The sequence below is a fragment of the Pagrus pagrus genome (genome assembly GCF_965226575.1).
Source record: "Pagrus pagrus genome assembly, chromosome: 20".
NCBI lineage: Eukaryota > Metazoa > Chordata > Actinopteri > Spariformes > Sparidae > Pagrus > Pagrus pagrus.
Window position 1 is genome coordinate 14,903,568 of NC_140207.1, and position 24,979 is coordinate 14,928,546.

The following is a 24,979-nucleotide window of genomic DNA, read 5'->3' on the forward strand; positions in this document are numbered from 1 at the left end:
TCATGCCATATGTGACCCCTAACACATCCAGCTGTACAACACACACACACACACACACACACACACACACACACACACACACACACACACACACACACACACAAACAAACACACTGCCACAACAGCGACAAGGTCAGCATGTTGATCAGAGAATTGCACCCGCGGATGGCGCGTCACCAGGCTAGCCAGTGACATCACATGAATAATTCAAGGTGAGGCAGTACCTAAAGCTGTGAGGAGAGAGCTGGAGTAAGGAGAGTGGGCTGGGGTCAGGGGGGTTGCATAAATGGGAGAAAAAAAGAAGCTGGATGAAAAAAAAGAAGGGTGGATGGAGAGAACTGCAGAACTAGCAGAGAGGGAGGGAGGGTGGGGCTGCTTCCCCAAAAAAAGGGCTGCTGGTGAGGGGGAAAGGTGAGGGATGTGAGGGAGGGAGGACAAAAGACACAGAAGAGTGTCTCTAGTGTGTGTGTGTGTGTGTGTGTGTGTGTCTGGGTGAGTGTCTGGAAAAAAAAAAAAGAAGAGTGGGGAAAGAAATGGGGTGACAAGAAGGGTGCTCAAACGGAGGGGCAGGGTAGAGGAGATCAAACACAGTTGCCATGGCAACAAATGGAAGCTGATGCAGGGGTGAGGGAGAGAAAAAGGAGGAGGGGGTGTTAATGGAAGTATGATGTATTTGAGACACATCAAAAGAATATTAATGCCAATCCATCCACCACACCCTTTGTAAACAAAAACAGATATGTAACATGTTGCAGTGCACACACACACACACACACACACACACACACACACACACACACACACACACACACACACACACACTAATACAGTTGAGAACCACAGGGGGAGATTAAAAGATGAGAGAAAGCTGAAGAAATTATTTAATAAAAGAGATAAATACATGACACTAAAGAAGTGAGAAATAGTGTGCTATAGACCTGAAAAGATAAAAAAGACATGACTTGTGTATTTTATTTGTTTTAAAAAAAGATATGTTCTTGAACAATATTGATATTTATGCTCTTTCTCAAAATAAGAAGCTTTTCATACTTATGTCCAATGCAAAATTTGATAAGAAAGCCAAAAACTCCAGACTGACCAGAACTCCCCCGCCCCCATTTTAGATTTTGGTCCTTGTGCACTTCAGTATTTGATCTTCTCTAAACTGAACAGAGACGTGTGAGGAGAGCAGGTGTGGAGAAACGGAATGATGAATTGTGAAAACAACAAAGAAGGAGGTGGAGGTGGAGACAAATGAAGACAGGGGAGATAAGGGCTGAAGTAGATGTATGACTATTAGTTTAAGACGTGGAAAATACACCCTCCCCTACTGAACACACACACGCACACACACACACACACACACACACACACACACACACACACACACACACACACACACACACACACACACACACACACACACACACACACACACACACACACACAGGTGTATTCATCAAAGCCACCTCTAGCTGCTTCCTCTTTAACCAGGATGTCAGGCTGTACAGACGCCGAGCTAAGAAACACAGACATAACAGAGACGCAGCAGCAAACACACCGATAAAATAATTAATTTCACACTCTCTGTGACGGCTCTTTTTTCCCTCTGACTCAGACACACACCAGGGTGTGCAGTTAGCCTGCAATCTGATTAATTCAGGGGGTGGACTGCATTTTAAATTCAAAGCATCACAAATTTGGCTTTATTTACATAAAAAAAATGGAAATGAAAGGCTATATTTCTCATGTTTAGCAGCAAATCTAATTCACATTTAGAATAAACAAAGACTAAGAATGAGTCACTCAGACCTTGGCACACTCATGCATGCATACAAATGAAGACACACAGGTATATAAGCACACACATGCATCCAACTGTTGTTACCTGTCTGGAGTTTGCGTCAGAGCCTGTATATAGCTTCCTCTCCTCGTCTTTCCCTCGTTCTTCCTCTCTGCTATGTGGACCTTTTAGCACGTAAAGCGTTGGCAAGCATCTCTCTCTCTCTTTTTCAGTCTTTACCTCCGTCTATCCCTCTCTCTCTCTCTCTCTCTCTCTCTCTCTGCAGTGCAGTCCCACCCCCACTCTGACAGAGCAGCTGGAGAAAACCTGGTTCCTGGACCACAAACTGCCATGGATCAGGACTCAGCAGTATAAAGTACAACTAGTGGTGGTAGCCAGGGAGGATGGCATGATGTCATCCTTACACACACAGACACACAAAGCAGCGATCACCCAGAGGTACGTCCATCTCAAATTGAAGGCACACTGAGATTATAGAGATTATAGAATTAGCATACAGATATACAAAGCCTGGAGACAGATAAGAGAGAAAACTACTCTGTGTTATCAGGCTCATCTGACATCAGGGTTCGTCAGCGCTTTAATCAGAGTCAGGACGTCTGCCCAAAGGTCACAACACAAAAGACATCAAACCGTCGGCTGCCTGGAAGGGAGAAATGAACTTCAGCATGGCATGCTTTGGAAAACTGTCTGCAGTAATCTAAAGCACATGGGATTTGTGCATAGTTAGTTATAGAGAATCAATGGACACAGCTTTATGTATAGGAGCTGAGGGATGAATCCTCAAAAGCAGAACCCCTCTCAAAAACATCAGCAGCAGGACAGCAGCCCAATACAATGATTTATTAATGCACCGATGTTTAAAGCTTCCTTGATGTATAAGGGCAGTGATGGAACGTAACTAAGTACATTTTCTCAAGTCCTGTATTTAAGTAGAAATTTAGGTACTACCATTTCCTTCCACTCCACTACATTCTGTACTTTTTACACACTACATTAATTTAATAAGTTACTTTTCAGATTTCGGATGCTGTAGCAGAGCCAAATGAGCGCATGTTTAAATTCACTTATTTTATCGTCAATCAGATAAAACTAAACAAACACTGATTCCAATAATCGGAAAAATGCTGAATATCTGCAGATCTAATAATTGAACACATCCGAGACTGCACCGACCTGACCACATTTAAATCACTGATCAAACCCACCTTTTCAGAACCGCTTTGATACGTAAGTATTTAATATCAGATACTTTAAGACTTTTAGTCAAGTACTATTTGTATGCGTGACTTTCACTTTTATCAAAGTAATATTGGAACAAGATATCTCTACTTTTACTCACGCATGACTTTTGGGTACTTATATAACACTGTGTAAGGGTCCTGACACAACAGCCTTCAGTGACCATCTGTGGCCCTAGGATTTGAGGTCATGGCTTTTTGGCTGACTGAGCTTGTCGTAGACAGAACTCACTCTGATTGTTTGTTCAACTAAGCGAATCAGTGCATGAGAAGAAAAACTGAAAAAGAATGGGAAAGCCTCTTGAGCCTGTCGCTGTAGTATCCATGATTTCACCCATTTAACGTGGTTTTTCCTTATCTTTTGCCTTCACCTCTTCTTGAAAGTCTTTATCAGACTTATTCTTGATTAGAAGTGACTGTATTAGTGAGAGTGGTGTAGAAGAACGCTGCTTTATTAGAACAACAGTATATCCGCAGTTTCCCTTTGGAATGATGACTACAGGCTAACGCCGCTCCGTGGTATGGAGAAGTACTTCCTCTCACGCGGGCGAAGAATATATGAGCTCGTTGGTCATCGGCTGTAGTTTTTGTGGTGTGTTCAAGTGCGGCTTTCTGGCAAAGACATGGCAACATTGGGCGACGCCTAACTTTATGACAAACTTTATGTTGACCATCCACACTATATACTGTATTTCAGACATGCTCATGTTCAGTTGAAAGGGTTTCTGAATGCAAGTATACTTTTAAATACACATTATGTAATATCTGCTGCTAGGGATCTCTCAATCAAAGCAAAACAAAAGATGTAAGTAGCGTGGGTTTGTGGGAGTTGTCTTCATAAACAAACCACCATTGCTGATGAAAATCTATCTACGTGACTCAGGCAGAAGGGTACACAGATGAGGTAATGTTTTAAAGTGTTATTTACGGCATGTTAAGTCACGTTCACTGACTTTCCTCCTCACTCTCTGACTCTCTCTCGGAAGTTAGAGCGCCAGGCGACCAAATGAAATGCACCTTTACCTTGACTAAAATTATGGATTTCTCTGAGTTTGAACATTATTGGAAACAACAAGGTAAGTACACAACTCAACAAAGTATACAACAAAGTTATTTTTAGACATTTAACTGCAGAAATCCTACATATTATATCTTTAAATTTGCAATAAAATATTTATGTATATCTACATAATTAGACAAATAATCTTATTTGAGGGATTAAAGGGATTTTGTCACTTTCCTGAAGTCTTAAACAAACTTTCTATTTGGTTATCAAATAAAGTCAGTCATATATCTGTATAAAAGTACAGTCTGCTTACTTTCCAGCAAGTTAAATATGACATGTTAAAAACTGACATCTTTGATTTGCCATTGACAGATGGATTAACGGAGGGGGATAAATTATTCAGTGGACAGATCTACATATGCAGTGATGACATTAATTGTTTATAGCAAATTGTGGTTGTTAAAATAGGGTAAAAATGTACTTGCAGTTTAGATATCAGTACTAATACTACAAAAGGCTGTTCCTTTACTTTATTTACAGTTTTCTTAAAGTGGGGATTTTTTTTGTAGTGTGGTTGTATGAGGTACTTTTCGGTAAAAATCAGTTTAAGTGTACACTATATTTAGAATATTTTCACCACTTTACCTTTCTGATGGGAAACTGAATCTATTACTGCATTGCTCTCTTCAAAGCCACCTAACTCCTTTGACAAAAACAATAATTTTACCTCGCAGAACACAGGAGTTGCTGATCTACCGCTGCTTCAGTCGGTTAGCTTGTTTGTCTCATTGTGTGACTTCAGTGTTCTAAAAGGTTAGTTTGGATCTGCAAGGTAAAATTGCCAGTTATGTCAAAGGTCTGGTGGTGATATATCAGCTTCGGTTCACTGCTGGAATGGGCTGTCTGACGGCATGTCAGTGGTGAAAATATTCCACATATGGAGTACACTTTAACAGATATCGAGCCTTTTCTGGTGGCTAAAATACATTCTGCTGCTGCCCCTGTCCGATGCAGTACTTTGCTTCCCACATCGGCACTCTTGTCTGCCTCTTCAAACTGGGGTGCGCCAACAATCACCTACTGTGAGTAATAGATTAACCAAGTAGCTTAAACAACCCCACTTGAAAACAGCAGTATCCACTTTGAATTCTTTAAGTGTCTTACAAAATGTGACTGTCAAGTGTGTCTGAAGTGAAAAAAGGCCCAGTTAAAAAATGAAAGCATAGGAAAAAAAAACCTGAGAAAAGACCTCTAAATGTTAAAAAAGACAGTCAGTCAAGGTCTCAGAAAAAAAGCCATTACACCTTAAAATGCCGAGATGACTTAGAGCCTGTGTAAATTAATTGGCAGCATCCACGGGGAGCTACGTGTTAAATGTGCGTGGAAAGAGTTAACAGCACCAGAGAGACTCAGGGAATAGAAAAAAATAGATGAGAGAAATCAGAATTTCAGTGTGGGACTGATGTACATGTCCTTTACAAGCACCCTCAGGGCTACAATCATCTGTCTCTAATAGCACTTTCACAGTGTCACTATTTTTTTCTTGCTCTCTCTCTCTCTGCCTTTGGCTCTGAATCTATTTCCTGAGACAGACAGACAGACAGACACACACACACACACACACACACACACACACACACACACACACATGCTCACAGACAGATTTGTAGCACTGAGGACTGGGTTGGGAGCGTGCCTGCTGCTCTGGCTAATGTATGACTCATCTCCCCCATCTATTCCACTGGGACGCAGAGATCTAGGGAGGACAGACCCATGCGCAATACATCAACCCACACACCCAACACCTAACACACACACACACACACACACACACACACACACACACACACACACACACACACACACACACACACACACACACACACACACACACACACACACACAGCATCGTGGAAGCAAAGACATGCACACCTACATCCTAACCCTACACCTATAAATACGCTGCTGTTCAGCACTGATGTAAGCATGCAGTTCCCTTCACACACTGCATACTACGACATTAAACATCAGGCCACAGCAGTTACAGCAGCATACCGTTACATGTGCTGAATCATCCTCGTGTTTCATGATCAATATCACTTAAGCACAATTACCCTTGGCAGCAAACACAGTAGATCTCATGACCCTGAACCTGAGATAACCACACCAACAGCTCCAACAAACAGGCACAAACATACACAAACACATTAAATAGACATGGTGCTGACCACAGCAATGTAGCCTGACTCTATTTTATATACAGGAATAAAACACATAGATAAAACTTTAAATGTGAGGTGATGTCAGCTTTAGCATTTACTGCTAGTGCAAGCAGTGTGGCATCATTTCTCTTGAGGGCAAGCTAACCTGGGATGTGTCATCACCCAGATGTTGCGTACTTGTGTAGAACTAAAATATGACTATTAACAGCATGAATATAACTTTTATCTCCAGAGCCAGGTCGATACTAGAAAAGGAGGACAAGCAAATTATTGCACCACTATGAGTGGTTTTTAAGGTGTCACGGCCCTACGTAGCATATTGACAATTCCACAGAACTTGACCTGACTTTCATATGGGGAGGTTGAGGGGACAGTGGTGGACTTACAGGCAAGAAGGCTGCCAAGCCAGTGGCCAAGTTTCAACATTTGAAAGCGTGACACTACTAAATATTTTTAACGAGACCGGGACATCTCTGGCTGTGTTTGTGGTGACAAGACAAGGTGTTTTTGATGAGACCCTGGGACATCTCCAGCTTTATTTGTGGCAACTAAAGCAGGAACTTTAAGCCAAAACATGATAGTTACCTAACCCTAACCAAGCGTTTGTCTGCCCTCATATCTGTTTATTTTTTTTCTAGCATCTTCACTCCGTAATTGTTAAGTATCATAGCCATGTGTGCGGTCCTGTGTCTTGACTGAATCATCTAGTGTGTGCGTTCATATGATTAAAATGTTAAAAATCTGTTTAATCTGTTGTTATGTTATATTTTACAGTTAAGACTTGTAAACCTTGAGGCACAAAGGAGACTAAGAAGGAAAAAAAGGGAACTTCTTATGAGCACAGTGTCTAATGTGGAAGAAACAGAAAAAGAATAAACTAGGTAGGCCAAATTAGTTTAAAATAATGAACATATTCCATCTCTATAGAGGTTGTTTATGGTATTTATACCCGGTGCAGCCGGCTTGCAAAACGTAGGATCAGTTAATGAAGGGCTGAATAAAGGGTTATTGGATTTTGGGGCCTGAATCGATAGTCTTCAGTGCTAACCTTGGGAGCAGACATAGGTAGACAAGCACATTGTACAGAATTGTTATTTAAGGAGTTAGTTAATGGAAAAGAAATCCCACATTTTAACTGTATAATAATGATGATTTCAGTGTTGTTATCTGTGCATCTCCACGCTCTTTAATGTTTACCTTACTTATTCTCTACCATCTATATTCTAGCCACCTTATCTTGTCCCACAATCAGCAGACTGAGGAGATGGAGGAGATGTCGCTGTGATCAGAGTGTGTGTGTGTGTGTGTGTGTGTGTGTGTGTGTGTGTGTGTGTGTGTGCTGTACCAAACACCAAGTCTCTGTCTCCCAGAAATAGAGAATCTGATAGCAGCCTGACAGCCTCTCTTGTCTCTGTGGCCCCAACACAGAAGTGAAACAGATCTGATGAGACGTGCAAAATCAAATGATGGCTTTTGTTCTGTTTCCTCTTTGTCTCTGTTTTCCTCATCACAACATTCTTGTCATCCTTCTGTTTTCCTTCTCCTTTTTCAATCTCATTACCTCACTTTCCCCTTGCTCTCTCCATATCTATTATTCTTTTATGATGTTTTCTACAATGTTAGAGACTTGACTGACTATGTTGAGTCTATTGGCTTCATATGAAAAGATAGCTCTCTGAATTGTTCCTTTTTTTCTCATATGAAGTGACTTTGACCTGTGTGTCCTTAAAGCATCTGCGCTGTGTTAGTTGGGTTGGTTAGATGGATGGCTGTTATTTTTGTGTGCATGCACAGTATTGTATTCCCAGGGGTTCTGCGGGTGTGTGCAGCAGTCGATAGCTCTGGCTGGTAAGTGAAGTCAGCCATTACTTCAACCTCACTGACTTTCTCAGCACTTGAGGTAGAGGACAAAAGAGATGAGGGGAAAAAGGAAGGGAAGACAGGAGAAAAAAGAAAACCAGGACAGAATAGAAGAGAGCAAGCTGCACACATAATGAGATACAATCTTCTATCTGAGGTGAAGTATAGGTAATTACAGAAGCTATAAAACCAATCAAAATCAAGCCATCAACTATAGCTATTACTAACAAGAACCAAATAAGTTTTTAGTAATTGGCTGTTGAAAATGAGGGTAATTAGTGTAAGTTAAGTCTAAGGTGTTAGTGCAGATGATTTAGGCCTCTGTTAAGACCTTCGGTCTCAGTAAATCCATTGGAAAAAAACAAACCAATGCTTAACATCATGAATCACATTTTAATCAGCTTCAGAGGCGTAGTGCTACAAGCAATCTGTCAAAATAGCTGTGGCTGAGTGACCTAAATAGCTACATCAAAGTAAACCTGGGGATTATTTTGCTCTGACAGCTATCAAAGTTGGTCAAGCACTTAGGGAATCCTACACCAGGGATGTGTGTGACTAGTCGGCTAGACGGATGAGCTATAGGTTTCTAGAGGAAATACATAGGGGATGTGCAGTATGCTAACCGCTCTTTTTTTATTTAATTTTTTTACATTTTTATGCCATTTGCTGATATGCATGTCTGCCTCAGCTCTAAAGATATTGATAATGGCTGCTACAGATGATCTAATGACTATTGTTTTTGTCTATCTGATGTGTTTTTAATGTGACTGTATGTTCTGTGCTGTACAAATTGCCTTGAGTTGGTCCCAGAAATACTAGTTGGTTAACTTTTACTTTTTATAAGTGTATACATTTAAATTACAAACTGAAATAATTTACATTGAAATGTCATGCCTTCCTAGTCAAATGTTGCTCCGTTGCCAATGTTAACACTGCCTGTTAACTGTTGTGTCTCAGATGTTACACAGCCACCATTCAAGATACAATTTGATTATAAAAGACTGTAAATCCAGTTTCAAATGACTCTTATAAAATATGCAGTATTTTTTTGGACAGGGTTTAACCTTATAGATTAAATTGCGCTCAATTTCGAATATTTACTGAGTGTTTTCTTAATTTTAGACTCCATTTAAAAGCCAGGGAAATTAGTTGTCAGGAACATCACTATCCTCGACAGTGTAATGCTAGGCAACAGCTTTCCATCCTAATATAGTATTTGCAAGATTACATAAACTTATCGGCCACAATGTGCTGTGCACACCCATGTAGGCAGAGATGGCTGCAGCTGGGATCATGTGCTGCACCAACATCCCTCTAAAGTCCTCTGGCAGCCTCTGGTGGACAAAATTAGTAATTACAGTCTATTGTCTCATGAAAGACAGAATAGGGAAGTGCAGAGAGTTTGGGGGTTTGTTCGTGTGCATTTGGATTTTTAATAATTTATCTTCTTGTCTCGATTTGCCATAATTACTAATCATTTATGTACAAACAGTAATTGTGTTTTAAGGAAGCATTAGTAAATCCATAGTGGTTTAACTTAGTGTGAAATTACAGAAATAGAACAGAATAGAGTAGAACAATTATGTTTACTTCATAAACAAATAATTGGGAACCTAAATATGGCTACAGCTGAAAAAACAACTCTGTGTTCACATTTCAAGTCCAGGTTTTTACTTTTGGAAAGAAGGGATCAACTGACTACCTCATAGGAGACACGTGATTATTTTTATCTGGCTGAACACAAGTGGATAAACTGGGAGCTCCAGTTGGGGGATTAGGTAAACCCTACATAATTTCATTACATTTTAATAACTGCGCAAATGTTTTATCATCCTGAAAACCCAATTTTGTGCAAACTGAACAGCAATTGGACTCTCATTCATTCACAATTACAATGATTAGTAGGAAGATTAGAAACCTGAGCTCCTTAACAATCTGAAACACTCCTAAACAAGTAGCTTGAATCACGATGGGGATCGAGTTCATTGTGGGAAAATGGCTCAAAAATGTGTACATTTTAAAACAGGTGTGAGCGGAAAACTTTCAGACGAGCTGAGATACTCACCAAACACTTTTCCCAAGAACAATGTCTTGACCAGGTTGAACTGTGTGTCTGAGGCGTCTGGGAGGGTGTAGCTGACAGGAGGATAGTGGTCAAGCTGAAACATAGGGAGAGAGAGCGAGAGACAGAGAGAGAGAGAGAGAGAGAGAGAGAGAGAGAGAGAGAGAGAGAGAGAGAGCAAAGGATAATATATGAGTATCTGCATCTAAAACTACTTACCACAGCCTTTTAAAAAGACCTGCATCAGCACATTACACAAGATGATGAAGAAGAGATTGTAATTCATTGCAGTCAGGGTTTGCACAGCTACAACACAGCACAATCATAAAGCTTAATGGCTCCCTCTTGTGGTTTTACAATGTCAGGGAATCCGCAAACATTTCAGTAAAAGGAAAAACCACTCCGTTAATAATCCCTAATATTACTTCCATGAATCGTGATCAAAGTCAGAAACTAGGTCTGAAAATGATTGTTATTAAAAACTAACCTGCGAGTCAGTTTCTCACTTCAAGGCATAAAAAATAATCACTGTGTCTCAGCCGCACATCACATATATTGTTCTTATCGCAGTATATTTTACTGTTTGACATTATAATTCATTTTATTCTATTAACATTTCATTTTTAATTCTAATCAGTTTTTATGTGTAGTATTTAATATTTGAATGCCTGTCTTTATTTCTATTGCTCGTATTATCTTTTATTACTTTAACTTCTTATCTTTTATTGCTGTCTTATTCAATTAACCTTTGAGGAGGCTGGTGTCAGTGTGCATTAGTCTCGAAATCCATTTTTGTTTGATTGAAAGTTTGAGTGAGTGATTTTAAAGACAGGTTATGCTGCACTGAAAAACTACATTTGGCATGTGAGTGATACTTTATATGCAAGTAATGATTTAAGAATGTCTTCTCTCAAAGAAATGTACCATTATTTTAAAAAAAAAATCTTTTTTCTTTTCATCCTTTACAACTTTTATCATCTTTCTTTCACCATTCTCTAAACAGCGTGAGATAAATGCGTGAAAATCCCCATATTGAGTGGTGTCTACAAAGCCTCATCCCTGTTAAAAATCCCAACGAGGACACATCTATCCTCACAGCAAATACTGTGAGAACCGTTCCTCGCTTCAAAGCATCACTCCAAATGATTAAAGGAAACCTCTTATTTGGGAAGCTGTTAATTTATTTTTCATTTTTGTTTAGTCAGGCTAGTCACGGCTGAACGCAAACTGAAAAGCGATCTTCCGTAATGACCCCGCAAACAAACAGCTCTTCACCAGAACTAGACATAAATGAGCACACACTGGCGCAATCTCCAAAATCTGTGGTGGGTTCAAAGCTTCTCCCCGGAACCTAAAACACAGAGAGAACAAGCAGCGTGTTTACAAAGACGAGCGTCGGTGGAGATGTGAGAGCAGAGAGGGGTGATGGAGGGAGGGAATACACGACTTTAATATCCCTGCAACATAATTAACTTGTTATTGCTGTTTCACTGAAGTTTCTAATTAGCTTGAAGGCTGCAGCCGGTGCTATTGACGAGAATCATTTCAACCCCACAAATTGGTTTTGGTGTGCTCCAGAAATAAAAGATCTTCCTTCTTCCCTTCTCTCGGCTCACAGGAGGACTGTATCTCGGCGTGCACCGGTCTGCAGAATGCACACCGACAGGCTCGAGCCAAGAGAGGGGAGGTTGATTAGAAACAATGACTTTTGTTAGCGTGTGTTTTACTGGAAATTTGTTCCATTCATGTGTTGAATAGCTGTCGTGGCCTGTTAGCTGGGAGCTGAGCTGGAGTGTCACTAAAGGGTCGAGCTTCGTGTGTGTGTGTGTGTGTGCTTTCTCTTGTTTACAGGTTGGAGCCCTCCCATAGAGAAAAATCACTCCACCCACTATGCAGACTATTTTCTCCCTCTTTCTCCCTACACACACGCACAAACACACGCAGCATATCCTAATTTGATTCTTTCCAAAAGCCTGGTCTCAGTGGAGCATTGTGTGGGTTTTGTTTTCCACGGTGACTGGAGGGTGGGATAATGGGGCACAATTAAATTGCGCTCAGCTTATTTACTTTTATCTGTGAAAACAAATTGGCTTCACAGTCAGGGACGGCGGTCAGAGTCCCGAAACCCCACAAAATGGTCCACAGAGGGAGACAGCCGGTGAAGAAACCTCATTTTAACCAAAGTTTGTCAATTACAACCGCAATTATTGGGATCCTTTCCTTTGGTGCCGCACCATTTAGACAACACCATTTTCTCCTTAGGTTACATAAAGCTTACATAAGCAAAGTAATAAGGGGTTAGACGAAGAGAAAATTAACAATGGGTGAAATCTATTTCCCTAACTATGTGCTAAGAAAGAATCTAATTTAGACAATGTGCTGTATATATTCAAACTAATTTACAGTAGGCTGAGAGCTTTCTCTCTTTCCCGGCAGCTCTGTTTCCTTAATGATATCTCAGGGACAAAAAACACTCCCATCACAGATTAAACATTAGAGAAGCTAAGTGCAAATAAATGCTAATTTCTCTCTTTTTAAGAAAGTGAAACATCATTATCAAGTGAACTCTTGAATGATTGTCTTGTCCCAGCTAAAGTGAGACATTCACACCACTGATGCCAACTGCAGCAACAACTATCAGTGGAGTAAAGAGGAGAGGAGGAGACAGAGATGAGATGTCTGGTGCCTGAAGGGATTCCTCACTTTCATCTTTAAACCCTCACAGTGTGTGAGAGGTTGAGAGAAAGGGAAAGCCAAAGATGGAGAGATGGGAATTTATTTTGATCCAGCCTTGGTGCGTCTTTGATAGCGAGGTAACCTGGAGAGACCTCACAGACTGCTTAAAAACCAAACACTGGCTTTGTGCACTGCTCTGTGTATGTCTGCACGTACATTTCAGCAGGTGTTTGTTTGCGTATGTAAATCCACGCATTGAAATAAGGCCTCAGGACTATGACGGTGTTAGATAACCTGAATGCATCAAAGTGATCTTTGTTATCATATTTTTTTGTGGGTCTACTTTCTTTATCCAGAGACACGATCTTTCTCTTTCAACCCCATCCTCTCTCTCTCTGGCTCTCTATTCCCCCTTTTTCATTCACTCTCCATCTCTCTTCTGCTCCTTGTTCTCTCAGATTCCAATTACAACACTCCTACTTGTCTTCCCACTTGTTCTCTGTCGTGTCTTTAAACTAAACAGTTGCTCGTCTAAATGCTTTTAAGATTTGCAGCCCTGATAGCAGAGAACTGAGACCTCCGCAGCCTCAGGTAAACACTTGACTCGCTCTTTTAGCCTGGAAATTGAATTTGATCCACTGGCAGGCCCACCAGCATAACTGACTTTTATTGCATCTGACTCATATCTCTGCCTCTCACTCATGTTGTCACATCTCAGATGAAAGCAGCTGCAATAAAGTCTCTGTTGAGCACGTTAGCCTTTTCAAATGCTGATCGTGAGCTGTAAAAATAATGCCATTTTAAGGCTTTAATGCATAACGCAATAATTTGTGATTCAGTTTTCAAACCGAGTATTTAACGTGTACATTTCATCTTATGATAATTCAGCCTGAACATTAAAAAGCAGTGAAAGTTCTAAAAGCTCCGTCTAACGGATACATTATAGAAAAGGTCTGACAATATTTTGCAGTGACTATTTAAACCTGTGCTAATTACTTTCATAGCCTCCTGGGGGCAGCGTAAAGAAGCCATAAACACAACACTGACATATCGCTGCCTTTGAAGTTGCTATAGCAATTAGCTGCTTATTTACTCATGTGGTAGATATAGAGCAACATTAGCTTTCATTTGGAGGAGCATTTCTGGCAACCTGATGAGTTTAAGTTGTTGAATGTAAGTTCAAACAAAGTGACATGTTACTCTTCAGGTTGTCGTGCATTGAGTGCAAGTTCCAGTTTCATTGCCTCTAAGTGAATAGGTTTTTGATTAAACGCTTGAAATAATGTCAGTGTTTAACACAGCATAAGACATGTTCACATTTTGTTCTACATAAAATATGTCAGTGAATACAGCACATGTGAATTATAAAGTGTTTGTGTCTTCAAATTGGCGGATGCTAACAAGTGACTAAGTGGCTAAATGAGACTATAACATAACATTTAACATCATTTAATGTCATTATGCTGAACACAGAGACGACTTAATTGTTCGTCTTTACTGGTGGAATTTAGCTGCAAACTATTGTAGTGTTGGCGTTCATTTGTGAAAATGATCTTACTGAACAAAACTTGTAAGTATCATAAACTTGTTTTCTGCAATAATCCAAAATCCAACTGAAGAATCCAATAGGCTTTTTTGTCAAGGGAACCACTCTCAGGTTAGCCTAAAAAAATATGTCATTCCTACAGCACTCTAATGTGCAACGCTGTCCTTTAAAGATGGATCCATGATTATGAAGGTTCTGCTCAAGACTGGTGGAAACGCAACGATTGCCAATAACCTTGAACAAAACTGGCTCAAAAACCAGAGCTAGTTTGGTGGAGGAGGGATATATTAGAGCCATGAAAGCAGAACCAGAACAATGGGCTAAACGATGATTGATGATTCATGACCCTTTCCAGTGGACATGCAATCCTTTGTTTACATGAAATAGAAATTTCAGAAGTTCAGACATCCAACACAACAAAAGTCTTGGTCTGATACGATCATGGCATCAGGAAAAGTAGATTTGATAATGATTACTCTTCTGTGTATGCTATATATGAGAACTAAGCAAGCAGACTGAGAACTCCTGTCAGTGCCATGTTCTCACTCCCTGGAGTCTTGCTAAGCGTTTCTCTTGCTGCTGTCATCCTGGGCAGAAAATGTTCCACTCCTCGCAACTCATTAGTGGGAATGTGAGCTGCAGTCATGGTTCCTGTCAAGAAGTAAATAAACTACTACCAAAAACCCTCAAAGGTATGAGAAGGTAGACGGTGGAGGTATGGAGAGATAGGAGGAGGAAAGTGGAGTGGACAGACGAATTAGACTGGATAAAGTTGATTTTGTAGTGAAGCAGTGTGAAGCCTTTGTAGTGAGTTGACCTGACAAGATCTAGCTTGTGCGTGCACGTCTGTTGGTATGCATGTCCACATCTGTTTACGCATGGATATTAGGTGCATGTTTGTACCTGGGAAAGAGCCCGAGGCAGTAAGGCAACATGAAAAAGTTTCACTCATCAAAGTTATCTTAGTTAGCACACCTTCTGGCGCTACTTTTCATGCCCTATCTACAAACTTCATCTATTTTTTCTCTCCATCCCTCCCACCACAGTTCCTTTACTGATTTCTGTTTTTTTTTCTGAACTCCACCAGCGTTGCTCTTAATTCTCTGAACAGTCTTTAATGTTTAAGTGCTAAACCTATCATTTGAGGACGAAAATATTCAAATGATTCTTATTTAGAGTACAGCCTGGGCACACAGGGAGTGGTAAACTGAGGATATGCACCTGATAGTTAATATTTCAGTCACACGCTGAACACTGGGCAGAACATCGATATCAAGATACAACTAAACTGCGATCAACCAGTGGAAGAAGACAGCGTGTGCATGCATATGTGTGTGTGATCCGCAAAGAGCCTACGTCCAGTTGCTCCAATCACTTTCCATGCCAGTAAAAAGAAATGTGTTATGTTAAAGTGCTCCCACTGGGGCGATCAGCAGCTGCAGGATGTGATTTGCTCGGAAAATGAGGACGATTTTCCATTGGATGTTTCGATGTAATTTTCTCGCTGTCGGAAATTTTTCACTGTGCAGGTGATGAGATTCCAGTATGGATGGAGTCATAGATCCATGAGCATGTGCAATGTAACGATTATAGTTTTGTAGCTGTACTGTAAATCATTTTGGCCAACCTTATATTTCACCTTAATGAAAGCAACAGTGAAGGGGCTTCATTTGGATTCTAATTAACATGACAGAGGGCGACATCTTGACCGTTGTTGCCAGAATTAGCAAGAACGCAGTTACATGTTTACTGTCCATTATGCATTGTATGTACTGCACTAAATTCTCTACATGAGACTAATTCAAGTAAAGAAACTCTTCCATTTATTAAAGACCCATCAGAGATTCTCTTCATTATAATGTCTCTAGTCATATCTATACTATTCCACTCATTTCCTTTTCATGTATTTAAATGTATTTTCTAAATGTAGTTAAACACCCTGCAAACATGTTGTAATTCATGTACAACACTTTCGTTCTTCCTCTCATACTTAAATTCTTCAAACGTGGTAAAACAGTGATTGGATTATCCGTGCAATGTCTCCCCATTACGTCTTCCTATACCTACTTATACAACATTATATGTCCTGCATGAATAAGATGATACTGTAGATAAGATCAAAACTTAATTGACGCCTGCAGGGAAATTAGGCACTGTCAGCGTAAGCATTGCAATCCATACAGAATAAACAATGCGGTATGCTATCAAATAGCTGGAATATTTGTAAAAGTGGGCTGACGCAAAATTATTGACACGCAGCAGTTTTGCAGGGAGAAGGTGAGTCAATGTTTCTGGTTAACGCCATGCCGCCTTCTGTCCATTAGGGGCTAGGTGGGCTCTCCAAAAGTGAATTTGTGGATGAGTCACTCTCTGGATTCATTACAGAAGTGTAAGTGCATACAGAAATAGTAACAACAACACAAACATGACTACAGTTTGGGATAGGGTAACTACCTAACTACAAATTCCACTACTTATGTTGGTCAGTTTAAATACATATCTTAATTTTGCACAAATCACACTGTGTGCCTTGGATTGTTTCTGGAGAAGAATTGCATTTTATGTCTTTATCAAGATTACATTTTACCAAAGCAATGAATGCATGAAACCCATAAAAGATGGAATAAGTCGACTACAAATGTATTCGTATCCAGAAGCCACCAATAATAACAACTGCTCCATTTTACAGGTGGTTTCCTTAAATTGCAGCCTGCAGCCAAATCTGAACATTTCAGCCCCGAACAAAGTCTGTAATAGTTTAGCTGAATTCTCACTCCATTCTTGACAGCTACTGACTGAGGCTTGGCTGTATTGATTTGCGCTAAGCTGTTTAGCTGCAATTGCACACAAGCAAGCCACCACTCCCCCCCAACACCCACAAACACACACACACAAACAAAGATACACACACATACTTAAGGGCAAACACAAGCATGCACAAGCACAAACATGCAGTCTTTCTTGCTCCATCTCATACACACGCAGCCATGCATGCTCTTAAATAATACATACATACACACACACACACACACACACACACACACACACACACACACACACACACACACACACACACACACACACACACACACACACACACACACACACACACACACAAATATGTGCAGCCACAGTCACACAACAGCTTGCACTCATGCAAACACACACAGATCGATGCATTCTCTCTTTTGCTATACTTAGGCTGTCTACTGGAAGTGGATTAACAGTGGCAGAGGACAAGCAGTTTCATCACAGTGGAGAACAGAACAGGACACTGCAGGACGGTAACTTAATGCAAACCACTGAGCTAACACTGGCTGGGCTTCTGTGATTATGTACTCGTGACTGAGTGTTTTGAGTGCACATAGCTGGTCGGCAATCGCATGAACTCCTTGGCTGCTTGCTAGGAGGATCTTGAAATATAAATATAAATCTTTCTGGTTCTGAGCCTAAAAAATGTGTTGGAGAGTGCTCAGACGTGTGTGTGCGGTCTGTACCTGGATAGTGATGCTTCTGTCAACTCGGGACATGTTAATGCTATGTGGCTGTCCGTTGGCAAGGTTACGCTGGTCCACATCTATAGCAAATGGCTCCTTCAGACCTCCCAGGTTGTACCGCACCTGCAACGAACCTGAAGACATACAAGCCAGTGGTTTGAAGAGTGGTGAGGTTGTATGAAACCTCACATCTCTGCCCAACAACTCCCTTTACACTTGATGATGGACTGATGTTGATGATTGAGGCATGAGCTCTCACCAACAAACACCTTAATAAGAATTTTCTAGCAATGGCTGTAAAAACATGATTGCTAACGACTCCATAGGCAGTTAGTGCTTTACTTCTTGATGACTTTTAAGACTATAATAAGACATATTTAAATTAAGTTTGTTCATCAAAACCATATTTCTAAAAAGCATTCTGATTGAACTGAATATTTAAAGGCTAAAATGCAGTTTTCTTTTTGAAGTGATGGTTGCAAGCAGGGATGATGAATAGTTGGGAAACCCTAAATGATTCAAAGGGCCCACAGCTTGGCAGGGAATTATAGCTATTTACTGTCTGAGGGCCTTGAGTGTGCAGGGGGGGCAAGAACTTCTCACAACACCCCTTGGCAGCGTGGGTGATTTGTAATTTCATTTGGCTGATTGTGGACATTGATTGCTGAAACGCTAGATGGCACTGTAAAATTGTAATTCTACATTATCAAAGCCCTTAGCTGCCTGTCAGCTGCTCAGTGGGAGGCCGCTGACTGAGGGAGGATTTTCGGAGATTATAGAACTTGTGCTGTGCTGCAGGGACAGCCTTTAAAAATGTACTTTGCAGCACTAACAAGCATTACACCGAGCAGACTTTGGATACAAATTACTTGCGTGGATCTTACCATTCTGCCTTAAAACAACAGCCAGAGAGTCCTGTGTCTTGGAGCTGACGTACATCAGGATAGCTGGAGCATTGGAAGTGCTGAAACTAAAGGCCACTTCCTCCTTTGTCAGATTCACTTCATGTGGCGTCAGCTGGTGAGTCACGATCTTTGTGTCCCTACTGGCTCCTGCAACTGCTTCAGGCATGAAGTTGTACTTGACCAGCGTTCCTGCTTCAAAGAAACCTCCAACATCTGGGTGAGATGACAGAAAAAAAAAACAAGAAAAATTGTATAAACACACAAGAAATGCAAGCAGGTGAACAAACACAAATGCAATAAGTACCGCTTGTCAATGTGTCTACACCACAAACAGTAGAATTAACATATTTCATAAAGCCATGTAAATCACAACAGATGCATCTAGGCGTAAAAAAGCAAGGAAGAAAGAACAGACAGAAGTAAAGATAGACGGAGAAAACAAAGATGAAAAACACCTTCCATCAGAGGGAAGCCACAGGGAAACTCACACATTCCAAGACACAACAGGGTAGACTTGTTATATTGCCAGGGAGAAGTAAGCACACACATAAATATGGCTGCGTTCATGAGGTGTAGTAAAGTGGGTGTTAAATTGCTGCTCTCCAGCATCTGAAACCAAACAATGCATTGTTTACCAGTACAACAGACTTAATGGCATATTCCAGTTATTCCAGGGGGCTTATTGATTCTTGTAATCAAGTGTTGAGAAGAAGGGATCTGTTTTTTTTCTCCCATACTCCCGTTATCCTCCTTGTTTGTGTCTGTGTGTGTGTTTATGTGCATGCGTGCGCAATGTCCGTGTGTCAGGCACAATGTGCGTGAAATGAAGGAGAATGGCTGCAGCGAGAGCAGCGGCTCAAAGGTTGTGTGTGTGTGTGTGTGTGTAAATGTCATGGAATATTTTTTGACATGTCTGCCTCCCCTTCAGTGGCAGCAGTGAAAATGTAAAACTACACCCAGTATGAGTGAAGAATAGAAAGTGAACACATTTACGCATTTTGTTTTAAAGCTTCACTTCACCCATCGTCTCCCAGCAGACACATTACAATAAATACTTCAAGCTACATTACTTAAATTTAATAGGATTATTACTAGAGAATAACAAGTTCTCTGACTAGTATCGGCATATAGGCTAAATCTCGCCTCTATTTAGCTACACCCCAATTTTATCCTCTATTCTGCTGTGCACTGATATAATTTAAAGCTTTGGACGTCTGGAGGGAACATTTTACCAATTGTTCTGTGTTAACTAGGCAGAGAGCTTGTCAAGATTTCAAATAGCCTGCTCGCACTTTGTTTTGTGATGCCGCTGGATTGTTCAGTGTCTGCCAAAATCCATGCTGCTGGGTATTAAATGAATCAGACTTAAATAAGACAAACTGCAGTGTTTCCATCAAAGCAGCACGCTTCACTGAATTCCTATAAAACAATATCGACAAAACAAATGAACAACACAAGCCACAGCATCTATGGATAAATTGCTTCTTACCTCACAGCTACATTCATATGTGAAGACCTGACTATTAACCTCTTGTGATTATAATATTCAAAAGCAACACAGCTTTGACTCTAGGTCCAATTTCACACTTGCAGATGCTCGACTGTGTTGCTGTTCATAAAATCTAAACTGAAGTCCTTCCTAAATTCTTCGCAAAATGTCAAACTAAATTAAATTATTTATAAATGTAAAATGAAATATGTTTGTTTCAGAACTGGTACCTTAAAATTCATGCACTTTAGAGGGAGTCCCAAATATCTGATTAAGCTAACCTAGCTAACGTTATTAAGTCATTGGCAGCCTCGTTTAAAAAACCTGCCCAGTTTACTTAATCATTTAAGAGCATGCTATAATTTTAGTGCCAGCTGAGATTTTCTGACCAAATTCCATACGAGTCATTTTACTATTTTGATCCCGTTTGAATTGTGCCATGAAGTACTCCCTTCCCGTAACTGCAGCTGTCAGTATGACCTGACTTGTTGTGATTTTAACTTTTTTTTATGTGTTTTCTTAGCCGAGGTGAAACTGAGCGATTTTACACAAATCTAAATGGTATTTTATCTTCACGAAAAACGGCAATATTTTTTACTTGCAAAATTATTCTTTAAATCTATATACATTTGTGAAATTCATGGCACAATGCAAACAAGATCAAAATTTGTCTCTCGCCATTTACTATTGTACAAATTCTTTTCAAAATAAGCTCCCATGCGGCACGCTGGGATCTATCTATCTTGCCGCCCTTTTCACTTTAAAAGCTAAACATTCTTACATTTTATCTTTTTTCACACATATTGTAGATTATGTGGAGCCTGTCTGTAAAAAAAGAAGAAGGACTCTGAATATCTGCCCAGAGCCTCAGCAGCAACACACACATTGTCTGGAAGCATAAGAGGGAATGAGAAAACTCTGCTCCAGGGCAGGGACTCTTTATGTGTGTGCGTGTGTTTTATGTCAGCGCATGAAGAAGTTTTGGAAAGTGAATTTGTGCAAACGTGCAAACCTCTACAGGTATGTAAGTTTGTGTGAGTTTGTGTGTGTGTGTGTGTACCCATGTTTATGTATGTACATGTGCACACTGTGACCCTCAAGGGCAGAAAAGCAGAAGAATGAGAGTGTGTAATAATAATACGGTGGGGTCCCCTGAGCAGTGTGTAAATATGGATACAATGGAAATGCACTATGCAATTATGGCTGGCTTCATGCATTTTTCACTCGCTGGGAGAATGGGGAGAGAGGGGGAGATTAAAGAGAGTGAAGGGGAGAAATTCAGAAAGAGAAAACAGGAGAGAGGCAACTGGGAGAGGAGAGGACAAAGGAGAGGGCTGGAGAAGAGACAAGAAGGGGGAAGAGGCTAGGAGGAAGTGAACATTTGTAGGGGAAAGAGTTAAAAAAAGAGGAAGAAGAAAGGCGGTGCAGGGGAGAACAAGAGAAAGAAAGAACCAGACAAAACTGAGAAAAGAAGAAGAAGGGTAGATTAAGGGATGATGAAGGGGGAGAAGAAGGAAGGAATAGGTGAAGGAAATGAAGGAAAAATGCAAACAAGGAGAAGAGAAAAGGAGAGGTGGAGAAGATAGAAAGGATTTTCATGGGAGGAGAGTGGCACAAAGAGAAGCAAAAATAGGGAGGGATGAGTCATAAATAAAATGGAAAGGGAGAGGAGATGAGACAAGAGACGAAGAAAGAAGTGTTAGAATAGTGAGGGGAAAGGGGAATCACAAATGGAGAAAAAGGAAAAGGAAGAAGAAGAAGATGAGGACCTGACGCAGCGGTGAGTGAAAGGGAAGGAAGGAGGAGACAGAGGAAGAGGAGAGTCATGCACAGAAACAAACAGACACAAGGGTGTGCTCTCTCCCTTTCTTTGCCTCTCTCGTCTTATGACATACACACAGCCACACACACACACACACACACACACACACACACACACACACACACACACACACACACACGCACAAACAGACACGCACACACACACACACACACCCACAAACACTTGCACACACCCTCACGCAGACAGTAATCTCTATTCTTTAAATCCTGAAATGCCTGATTGGTTATGACAGAATTCAGAGGAGGTCTTCTCATGTCTTACACTAGCATATCACCACACACTGTCACCCTCTTGCCTGGCACACACACACACACACACACACGCACACACACACTTTGCTTTTCTGTCATCTTGTCACCCCCCTGCCACTAGCACAGGGGAAAAACACTATTCGGCTTTAGGAAACAAATTAATTCACGTGTCGGGGATCAACTCTCTGACTGGGAGCTAGCAGAAAGCCTCTGACAGCACCGCTGCTCTTCTCCCCAGAGCGTTTTATGAAAACTTGTTTTGGAAAGTGGAACTTTAATGCTGTATCTAATGAATCCCTGTGAAACAAACATGATGTCTGAGCAATATGCCACAATGCAGGAGCGGTGTGACAATTCTGATCTCTGAACTTCAAAAACCTAGAGATACCCGGTGCTTACGGAAGAGACTTGCATATTTGTTTTTCAGTTTGATCTCTAAGCTCTGTATTTTATCATTCAGCGAGTGCACTTTAAAGTCAGGGAGAATTGGTGGGTAAGCACAATATCACTCTCAATCGATGCCTTTTATCATAAGCACACTTTCCACACAGACAGCTCCAAACTGAATAGAAAGTCAGGACAATCAGAAGAGTGCAGCAAAAACCACAGTGGGCTGTCAGGCAATGAAGCTCACTGAAACAGAACTACTCCAGCAGTAATCCTGATGCTGTGAGACTCTAGTTTTGTGAACTGAAGAGTTACTTTGCCTGTGATAATGTGGCTTCATAAAGGTGCCCTTCCTCAAACAAAGGTTTTGAGCAAAGGACTAAGAGAAAAAAACAAACTGTTATCTTCTACTGTTAGATACCTTAGGGAATTGCAAAAAACCCTGCAGTGCTGGAAAAAAAGAGAAATAAAACTGGACATAAAAAATAACTGAAAGCCCACACGGGGAGATGGATTTGTCTCGGCAATTGAGGTTTTGAAGATGAAAAGCAGCGTGACGCACTTTTAGTGGCATTTACGTACAGTCACATGATCTCCCATCAGCGACTGAAATCATCTTTCTTAAAATGCCTCTCACCTCTGGTGCAGAACGGGCCATCATAAGCAGTGGCAGTGCAGTCACACAAGTAGCCGTTGTACTTCTCCACGCACTTCCCTCCGTTCCGGCAGTACACCCCAAAACTGGTACAGTGGCCTTGGCAACCAGGCTTGACCCCGGGCGTGACCTTAGCCCTCTCCTCCAGGTCGAGGGTGATGCCGTTCATCCGTAGGGCTCGAATACAGCCCAGGAACCCCCTCTGGCCCCCTGCAGCACCTGAGGAGCGAGGGAAAGTGGTATCAGAGTAGCAGGGAAATGTGGCACTGTGAAAGAAAACAAATAAAGTAAAGGAAGGGAGGGCGAATGGAAGCCAGGGTCATGGAAGTCATTTTGAATGCAAGAGGCTGTTTTAATCTCTTTTAGAAACGTTAACATCCCAACGCCTGGAGGAAGCCACTGATGTCACGTTAATCGCTCCGACTGCGACGCCGTTCTTGAAACCACCTTCAACTCGTTCGATTTCTTCACTAATTAAAACAGCCTAATGAACACAGTGTCTTAATGAACATCTCACACGCATACACATGCAAATGGATTCATGAATGCATGTAAACTACATTCAACACGCACATTCAAAACACACCACACACAGCGCACCTGACTTGAAGGAGTCAATAGAAGCATCAATGCTTAGCCTTGGGGTGTCGATAGCCATTCCTCTAAAGTGCTTCCATCGTCATTCTGGCCTTGCACCATTACAGTCTAACTACCCATTATATTGGACAGAGTAGGGGTGTTAAATAGATTAATGTGGACCTAAATGACTATAGCAATAAACACACTCATAAACATACACCCACAGGTATAGATTTTAACGTACACAAGCTCACCCACAGAGGACGGTTACACGGTATGGATAAACACACGAGCATGGGCGCACACTCACGCACACTATCATTAACAAGAGCCGAGGGGCATTTTAGTTATTAAAACCTCCCAATTGCATCCTTCGGATGACGTAGAAGCATCCATTCAAGTAGATGTGATAAGGAGACACACTCTGGCACGCACAGTGTCCTTCCTCAACAGCTGCATTCTCATGCACACATCTGCCAGGTTAGCCACACAGCTACAACACAGATAAGGTTACCAATAGTATGCCTTCTTACTTTTATACAATATTCACACATCAGGATGCAGTACGCTTTCACGCACATTCTCCTCTTTTCATTCCCACAACGGATTTGACTTTTAGTAGACCTGTTAATTAATCTATTTTGTACCACTGATTGGCTGGAGGTTTCTGCCACCTGTTTACCCAGGTCTAAATCAGTCTCTGATTAAATGGACAGCAGGCTCTGAGGCCTGTGGAGACCATGGTGGACACGTTCACAGACACACACACACACACACACACACACACACACACACACACACACACACACACACACACACACACACACACACACACACACACACACACACACACATACTCACAGACACAGGTGGATGTGGTCTCTGTATAGATCACAAATGGTGTGTAATAGAGCCTGACTGATGCTGACTAGAGTCAATCTTGGCCAATCACCTGT

At 41.1% G+C, this 24,979-nt stretch overlaps 1 protein-coding gene across 1 annotated transcript in view; it reads right to left on the bottom strand.

The window, feature by feature from the left end:
- Positions 1–24,979, bottom strand: part of cntnap2a (contactin associated protein 2a) — a 316,263-nt gene that overhangs the window by 8,449 nt on the left and 282,835 nt on the right. The window contains exons 20-23 of the mRNA XM_084340352.1: positions 23,427–23,663; positions 18,799–19,032; positions 17,915–18,048; positions 10,199–10,292 (exon numbers count right to left, since the gene is read on the bottom strand). Of these exons, the coding sequence (XP_084196478.1) occupies positions 10,199–10,292; positions 17,915–18,048; positions 18,799–19,032; positions 23,427–23,663 (699 nt within the window). The remainder of the gene's footprint in view (positions 1–10,198; positions 10,293–17,914; positions 18,049–18,798; positions 19,033–23,426; positions 23,664–24,979) is intronic.